Source organism: Ischnura elegans, chromosome 7 (genome assembly GCF_921293095.1).
Source record: "Ischnura elegans chromosome 7, ioIscEleg1.1, whole genome shotgun sequence".
Classification (NCBI taxonomy): Eukaryota; Metazoa; Arthropoda; class Insecta; order Odonata; family Coenagrionidae; genus Ischnura; species Ischnura elegans.
Window position 1 is genome coordinate 45,704,477 of NC_060252.1, and position 8,509 is coordinate 45,712,985.

The 8,509-nt window shown below is 37.0% G+C and overlaps 1 protein-coding gene across 4 annotated transcripts; it reads right to left on the reverse strand.

Moving 5' to 3' along the window:
• Positions 1-6,493: 6,493 nt before the first annotated feature.
• Positions 6,494-8,460, reverse strand: LOC124162318 (histone deacetylase complex subunit SAP30 homolog). 4 transcript variants are annotated; one of them, XR_006865536.1, is made up of 5 exons: positions 8,005-8,460; positions 7,752-7,943; positions 7,462-7,677; positions 7,200-7,379; positions 6,494-7,098 (listed from the first exon to the last, which is right to left on the reverse strand). XR_006865536.1 is itself a non-coding variant. In XM_046538819.1 (4 exons), exons 2-4 carry the CDS (start codon positions 7,920-7,922, stop codon positions 7,254-7,256), a joined length of 513 nt encoding a protein of 170 aa, XP_046394775.1. In that variant the 5' UTR covers positions 7,923-7,929; positions 8,005-8,460; the 3' UTR covers positions 6,494-7,253. The 4 variants fall into 4 exon arrangements, 3 of the variants coding, with proteins under 3 accessions (XP_046394775.1, XP_046394772.1, XP_046394773.1); XM_046538819.1 differs by having other exon boundaries at positions 6,494-7,379; positions 7,752-7,929; XM_046538816.1 differs by having other exon boundaries at positions 6,494-7,379.
• Between the last annotated feature and the right edge of the window lie 49 nt (positions 8,461-8,509).

An 8,509-nucleotide genomic window follows, 5' to 3' on the forward strand; every position in this document is an offset into this window, starting at 1 on the left:
ATACTTAATCCATGATACCTGATGCTGCCATCAATTCCAGCATCTTTATATATTATTCTTCATATTCCCTTTCATTTCACAAAGAGCACTTTTCAACTGTAGAAAAAGAATAATAAGCTTTTTAACCCTCAGCACGCAATGCTACAACAGGACTCATTCCAATGGAAGGAGAAACTGACTTAAAATTAGTGGATATTCAGGAGCCCTTGACTATGATCAGTAGCAAAGACGATTTGACCTTCGCCCTCCCCAAACACATTATAATGCCTGTAATATCTAGATATAGAAGTTTGAAGTATTTTCAGCCTAAGTTCTTAACAAGAAATATTGCTCTTCTTAAATAAAATTTAAACAATAATATAAAAACTGGAAATCCAAATAATCTAGCATAAAATTAAGACTTCAATCGTAATAACCCATAACATCTAGTATGATATAGGTTATGTAGTTAAAACTTCTAAATTATGGTCGGTAAAATCTCATGCTGTCAATAGCTCAAGATTTGATTTTACAACCAAAGACAATGACTTCATAACTTTAAAATCAAAATTTATAAGGAATGGGCAGTCATAAAAATGATATAACCTAATTGAACTCATGTGGAAAAATCCTAAAACTTTTCAGGCAATGGCATAGATGAGTCGTGAAATTTGTTTCTATTTTAGTATACTAACTAAAAGTTAAAATCTGGTTGAAACTGTCAGATATTCCTGTGTATCCACTTAGTACTGGCTGCATTACCAGGGTCTCTGGTAAGGATTTGTCTGAAATGAAATACGAATGTCTCTGAAATACGAATTTGTCACAAGAATAATCTATAGTTAGTCACATGTATTAGAAAAATAAACTGAAGCTAATCGCGCCAAAAAATAATTTAATGAGATGCGATCACCTCTCATTTATATTATCGGAAAGTAGTGATAAAAGGTGGACGTACTAATGTGTGGTATTTCACAATTTTCATAAATAAGCGCCAAGAAAGGGAACCAATGAGCGCACAAAGCTAATTGCGGCTGAAGGTAATGAAGCGCATTAGTTAACTTCGATAATTTTATATTGGATTTTTATGATCAATTCTGGGATTTGTATGTCACTCCGTCATAATTTAACGAGTCAATCGGTACTTCCCAGCCATTATTTCGTACATGTACTACTTTTCATCGTCAGAGGAACTCTGTATGACAATGCTGTGTGCCTGAAATGTTGCTAATTCGCTTTTTTGAGGAAATGGAAGCACTTAATATAGAAAGCTATCAATGTTAATACTTCGAGTAACTCTATTTGATTTAGCGATCGTTGTTTTATTGCAGTGCGGTTGTAGATTTACTCTCCAATATATTATATGTATGAAAGTGACGGTGTCCCATTCACCAGCGAAGGGCGTGCGTGATTGTTTGTCAAGGCGTGAGTTTATTTCATTATTTTACAAGGAAACTACTTTTATCGTGCCATTTCCCTTAATGTACGATCATCCCAGAAAGTTGGTTCATTTTTCTAATTTTTGCCTTTCAGCACACATTTTACGAAACGGAGGTAGTAAAATAGTTGTTAGCCAAGAATTACTATTGCGCTTTAAACTGTTGGGGATGACATTTAATTATACCGGTATTATAAATGTACAGTTGCAAACAATAAACTACGGAATGAAATGGAAATTAACGTTCATGTTCATGAATAAATAACCGAAGTGAGAAATGCGTCAACAGTGCCATATATCCCTACTCTGTGCTATATGTGTGATGAATAAACGAACTGACAATCAAAATAATTTAACTTAACAATGTAAGCATCGTTGGCAGCAATAAACCTTAGCTTCCGCAATAAACCAAGTTAAATTAAAAAAGAATTTCAACAGACTAAATAACAATGGAAGTTCATTCCTTTTCAATGGTAAATGACATATCAGTATTTGAAGAAAGAACAATTCCTATAATAATGGTTTCCTTGGAAATGACTTATTTCTGCTTGCATTAATATACACATAAATAGCTGCGCGAGTTGATCAGGAGCGGCAAACAGGACTCATATAAATCTTGTTATTGGGGTGTGAGTGGCTCGTGACCTACAAAAAGACATGTTTAGAAGATCTTCTGTGGATGCTGGTTAGGTATTTAGATTTAAAAAACGCCTTATTGCCATACATCTTCTCTTGCAACACTGCACAGGAATGTATTATGAAGGAAGTTATAAGGAGCTAAGGTCCTGTGATCCTCATCACTCAACTTTTAGAACTTCCTATTCTAAGAATCATGGGCATTTAACAATAGAAGAGCCCAAACAATTAAAAGAGTCTTGGTCAAACCATGGTAGAGACCAAGCAGATCCAATACTTCTAGAGTATATAATCTTTTTCTAGTTATGTTCAACATAGAGGCAAATCCAAAGGTGCCTGAAGTGAAGTATCCTAACTTGCACCAACCCCTTTTGTCAGTTAGGGTGCAGTAGGCCATCAGCAAGCAACTCACTCTGACCACCTTCCTCAGTGAATGAGGTTAGAGTGGCGATGGGTTGCTGGGGAAGCAGTCATTTTCAGGCTGGCTCCTCTTTACTCTCAAGAATAAAAGTCTCTTACTTCGATTGTCACATTACCTTCTTATGGCTGACATTAGCTGTAGCTAACCCTTAGCAACGAGAGCTGAATAATTGCACTAAACCAGGGCAAGAGGATCAACAAAAGTTTTGCCACTCCTCATTATTGTTCCATGGGGTGGATACACCCAGTCAACACAACAATTATGGCCACAGTGTGGCCATACTGTGGCCACACTGTGGCAAGGCATTGTGGCCATAGTGGGTTGCCATTATGGCGCCATAATGGTTTTGACCCCCGGCCACACTGTGGCCACAGTGTGGCTAGCCATAATGTGGCTTTAGTGTGGATAGCCACACTATGGCCACATTTTGGCTAGCCACAATGCTCCACCACTAATATATTAATATTTATACATATAATAATTCCTTTTTAATAGTATTATTATGCCTCCTTCAATCCTAGCTATGCCCATCAATGTAAAAATAATGATTTTTTGGAAAATTAGATGCGAACCAAAAATTTTAATTTGCCATCAAGTTAAATAATAAATACGATAAAATGCCCTCTGGTTGGCACCCCATACCCCAAGTAGCACTTTGCGATATAGAGTATCAGAAAGGTAAATGCAAATAAAAGTTCCTACTCAGTAAATGATGTTTGTAAGTACTTTATTATTGCAGTAAATTAACCATGAATAACATAATATAACCATTAATGATCGCCTAGGTTAGCCACTAAAAAAACATAACAACATTGCAGATAGAATAGAATAGATATTTATTATGCTCTGGGAAAAAACCCTTGGAGCAAAAAACACAATTTACAAAAAATGGCTCATCAAAGCAAAAGTTCATGAAAAATGTCAAGTAAAGTTGTTTGATACGCATCTATAAAAAAAAGAAATAACACGTAACAAGGATTGAAATTTGACATCATAGGCAGACGGAATATTGGGCAATAGTACATAATACATAATAATGATACATAATAGGCTGTATTTTCGTGGGAGTTTATTTTAGCTCTCCACTGAGTAAATCCATGTACAATTTAATTTTAAAAGCATGGATGGAGCCCCTCTGTCTAAGATCCTCAGGGAGAGAATTCGAGAATTTTGATCCCGTTATCAGAAATGATTTCTGGTAGATATTAGTACGTGGAGTAGGATAACATAAATGGTATTACAATAGAAGAGATAAGCTAGTATTACAATATTGCCTTGGATTTGAGACAATAACATGTTACACATCCACCTCAAGTTATTTTAGCTAGGCTTATGGACCAATCTGTAACAGGTAAAATCACATATTTAGTCATTACAACATTTACGGTAGTCTATCTAATCCTCTCCACATTTCAACATCACAGTACTCACGGAAAGACGCTGAAATAGATTAAATCAATAAATAATGTGGAAGCCTTTTCTCTTGAAATAAATACATATTACTCTTTCTTTAACACACTTTCTTTATATCAATGAAATCAGCCAACTCTCATTTTGATAACTCATCAACAAGTCTGCATCTATAGCAACCGTAAACAAACTTTATCATCTGTGGCAGTTGTGGCTTTCCAAAGTGTGGCCATAGTTGCATATGTGTATGGCAAGCCACACTATGGCTTGCCGCATGACAACCACAGTCTGGCCATAGTATGGCAAGCTGTGGCTAGCCATAGCCATAGTTGCCACAGGTAAACCACAGTTCGGCCATACTGTGGCCATAATTGTTGTGTTGACTGGGCATGAACTGGAGAAAATCATGGCATTTTCTCGTATTGAACTCAATTTTAAAAAATCCTCTTTAATTGGTTAAGATAGATTCCAATGAAAATAGATGAATAACAATAATGGCTACTTCTCTCTAAAAAAATGTTTCATCCTGAGGAGAAAGTTGCCTTCATGTTTGATTTAGAAAAATGCAACATTGCTCGCTTTCATAAAAAGTTTTTTTGCCAGATTATATTCTGACAAAAGCAGTTAATTTGCTGGGTACCACCAAGGGTGACATAAGGCTTATTCTCTAAATTAAATCAATCACATTTACAGCTGTGTGTTCAGGCAAGCAAGTGCCAAGACAAATAAGTTAGCAATGCTGACTAGTGCCATTTGCTAGTTTGACAGGGGACACCAAGTACCTCAGCTTAAATGGGATACACGAGGATTGATACTCTAAAGGCCTGTTTACATAATACATTAACACGTACGAGTTCATGTACGTTTGCGTGAATGATTTTTGTGGACCGGAACATGTAGGGATGCATGAACCACATTAGAACAGGTTCTATTTTCTGTGCATGCATTCGCACAAGTTGGGTGGTTACACGGTGCATTTTGGCGTTCATACATTTAGACATTAACCTGTACGTGTTAATGCACCATGTAAACAGGCCTTTAAATCAAAATTGAATGATTGTTTAACTACTAAAAATATCAGTGTGTTATATGAAACTGTTTTACCTTCATCTGAGGTAATGCATCCAAACATGGAGGATTCAAACACCTAGTAACTACAGAGAAATTATTTCCTAGTTTTAATCGTAAAAATTATCCCCTTCAATCACAAACACATCCTGTTATGTTCATGGCAGCATTGGTGGAACTAGAAATATGCTTTGGGGGATGGAGGGGACCTCCTCCCCCTCCCCCAAACAATGGGAAAATTTTTGAAAAATAAAATACCTGGAAATACAATATAAATCATTATTGCACTTAAAATTTGAGTTTCATTCGTAATTCCATGGTAAACCACCACAACAAGGAAAATTTTAGTGCAGTATATAATTCTCAGAGGCTTAGTGGGGGGGGGGGGGGGGGTGCCATAGCCCTTATAGTTACGGCAAGGCAGTATACTCCATCAAATTTAATCCCTTGGCTGTTGGTGTAAAATTATGTCTCTCGAATTTCGAGGGTAACAAAGAGGAATTTTGAGGATAACCTCTACAAATTAATTTTAAGGCATCGTCTTAAAAGTTAAGTCCTTCGTGAAAATTAGCCATCAAATACAAGAGGAGTCCTCTTTCGGAGCGCTAGTAAATAGAGATATTTTGAATGGCAGAACTGCTGCATTCATTACCATATAAAATGGAAACCTCATTATACCAGTTTATTCTTAAACTGCTGAGAGCCTATCTGCCATTAAAGAAGGGATTCACAGACTGACATATGGAATGTCTGTGTGTTGATGTCCTGCCTAAGAGTGTCAAAACAGAAGATAGACCAGTGACTCGTGCATGCATAAGACCATACTAGGACACATTTCTTCTTTTAAGACAATGATTTAGCCATTCCCAGCAGGTGCTTATTGATCACTAGTCACCTAATACTAATAACATAGAGCCTTCTTCGATGAAAAGCCTTGTTTGATAATACCATCCCAGAAACTTTTTATGTGAGTATTTACTCTTAAAGGGATTGAATGAAGGTAGAAATTTACTTTCAAGTAACAGCAGCTGATTAAAGTGATACAGGAAATATTTTCTGGTGGGGTAGCCAGGAATTCTGTTCGGAGGGAGGTTCCAAAACTAAGGGGGAAAATTTCGAAAACCACAGTACTAAGTAGAGGGTTTAAAAGTAATTTAAACACTTTTCATAATAAAAACAACTTCATTTTTCATATAAATATTTTGCAAATTCATGATTTTTCAATATTGTGTAAAGCTTGTTTTTCGGGGTGGATGCAGACCCCCCACCCCTAAGCAACGCCACTGAACTCATACATAGACATCTTCTAAGACACAAGGGAATCATCACCCAGAGGAGCAACATATTTTTTTATTTAGTCCCTTATATTAAATTACAAATTGTTCATTCTCCCAGGAAGTTGTTCCCCAATTTAATTTTAGGACACTTCCGCTGGGTCCTGAATGCCTTACAGCAATGAGATTCCTAGTAAGTAAAAGCAAGAAACATTTTCCCCACAAGATCATACTGGTTAGTATTGGCTGTAGAAATAAATCGCAGAATCATATTTCCCCAGCTTTGAACAAAATATATTTTGCTTTTACAAGACAGGGTGGCACCATGCCTAATCAATGTCAAAATATCTTGGCAACGGTTCCTGACAGGAAAGTTGAAATGCTAGAATAAATTGCAAATACAGATCCACGAACAGTCATTTTTACGGGATGGAATGATACGGTTCTACAATCTCATCGCCCTGTCAGACTGGAAAATAAATTTTACATGGAAAAGTCATGTACTTAGGTATAGACAAAACTATCAACAAGAACAACCACTTAGCATAAACTAATGATTAAATACCTGGAGGATGAAATGTTTGCTGTGAAATAACACCATTTGTTTGTAAAAACTTATATTGGTAATGAATGGCAAATATATAATTTAGAGATTAATGTACGATTCATCGAACGGAGCAAATCACCCCACCAACACAATATTTAAGTAACAATTCATACTTGAAAAGTGAAATGTAGCAAAAAATAACATCAAAATAAGTATTTGAACTCCACAGGAGACAGCAAATAATCACGTTCACAAGACTCATGGAGGAGGCACGTCTTACACTCGAATGCACCGCCGAAGACATCATCCATACAATGGTCCATGCCTTAAAAAAAACAAACAAAATATCTGTACACCGTTTTCCACCGAACAAACTTGGTTCTTTCGCCTTGTCACCTTCATGTGATTAATTCCAGAAATTCATACAATCATAAATATATCTCTCCACTTCAAGATCACAAGAGATTAAGTCCGTCGCATTCAAGTGTCACCGCTTATACCATTCTTCTGATCTAACTTGTTACTATTGGATCTGACCATGTAGATAAAGAATGTGAGCGCCTCTTTCTCGAGTACAGGAATTGTTTTGAAATGCTTCATCAAAGTCTGAAAAGAAATTGATAATTAATCTCAGTTCTTAAAAATATCAAACCTTAACTAAATTGCTCCAATTTGTCAAGTCACTCACGTCAGCCAGCTGGGCCTTGTTTAACCCAGGCCGCGTTGCAACTTTGTAGTGCCTTTTGTAGCGGCGTAAGGTGTTTACTTGCAATTGGAATAGATCTACTTCGGGCAGATCGGTGTCCGTTTCATTAGAATCATCTTCGGAGTCTTTCCTTCTCCTCTTAGTGCGTGCGGATTGAATTACTCCTTTGTGATAGTCACATATATAAATGTGCCTAGCCTAAAATGAGAAAATGCAATGGTTAGCGATGAAAATGGGACATGCCAAAACGTTAACGCTTTTAATTCACTTACGGAATGGTCTAATTGAAGTTTAAGCCGCCTCTGCGTCACAGTTTTCTGGATTCTCTTGCTGTACGATGCATTACCAGCGGGCTTCGAGCACCTATCTCCATCATCCACTAAGCAACAAATTTGGTCAGGAGGTCCGTGCGAGTCCTCTTCTCCAGTGCTAAATCCATTCATTTTTAATCTGCCGAAGGAAGACTACTCTTACTGCAGGTAATGTCTACGAATACGAACTCTATATGAACAAATTCTTACCTACTGGAAAATGTACTCGGTAAATGTTCATTCATAACAAACAAGTGGCAACGATCCTTTATCTACATAGGCAGCGTACATCCATCAAGGCTAAATACGGCTTAGCACTGCGTATCAGAAGAAATCACCGTAAACTTGCGGCTTCTTTCACGAACGGGAAGAACCCAGATGAGCCAAGTGCATTCTCATTGCGCAGCAAACCTTGCAAAATCCCTCACTAAAATTTTATATCGGTGACACTATCTGCGCCAGCAACAACACCAGATAAATCCCTACAGGATGCAATCCATAGTCAGACAAATAATCATCTAGGTTCAGATGTGAAACTGGTTACCGGATAATGGCGTCCATTTAACGGAAATTTACGTATTTTGGTGTCAATTATTTTCGAAAGTTATTTTGTACGTTCTCGTCTGCTCCCAGTTACCTGCTCTGAGCCCGCGACTAGAATAGATGCAACAGATGACCCCATTGGCTTATACTTCCGACGCTTTCAAATTCTGAAAGAA

Excerpts from the sequence above, each read along its gene's own strand:
- LOC124162318 (XM_046538816.1), bottom strand. The coding sequence starts at position 8,031 with ATGAACATTTACCGAGTACATTTTCCA. Across the intron at positions 7,944-8,004 it reads TTTACCGAGTACATTTTCCA|TCTTCCTTCGGCAGATTAAA; the intron begins GTAGGTAAGAAT and ends CAGTAAGAGTAG. Across the intron at positions 7,380-7,461 it reads ACAAGGCCCAGCTGGCTGAC|ACTTTGATGAAGCATTTCAA; the intron begins GTGAGTGACTTG and ends ATTTCTTTTCAG.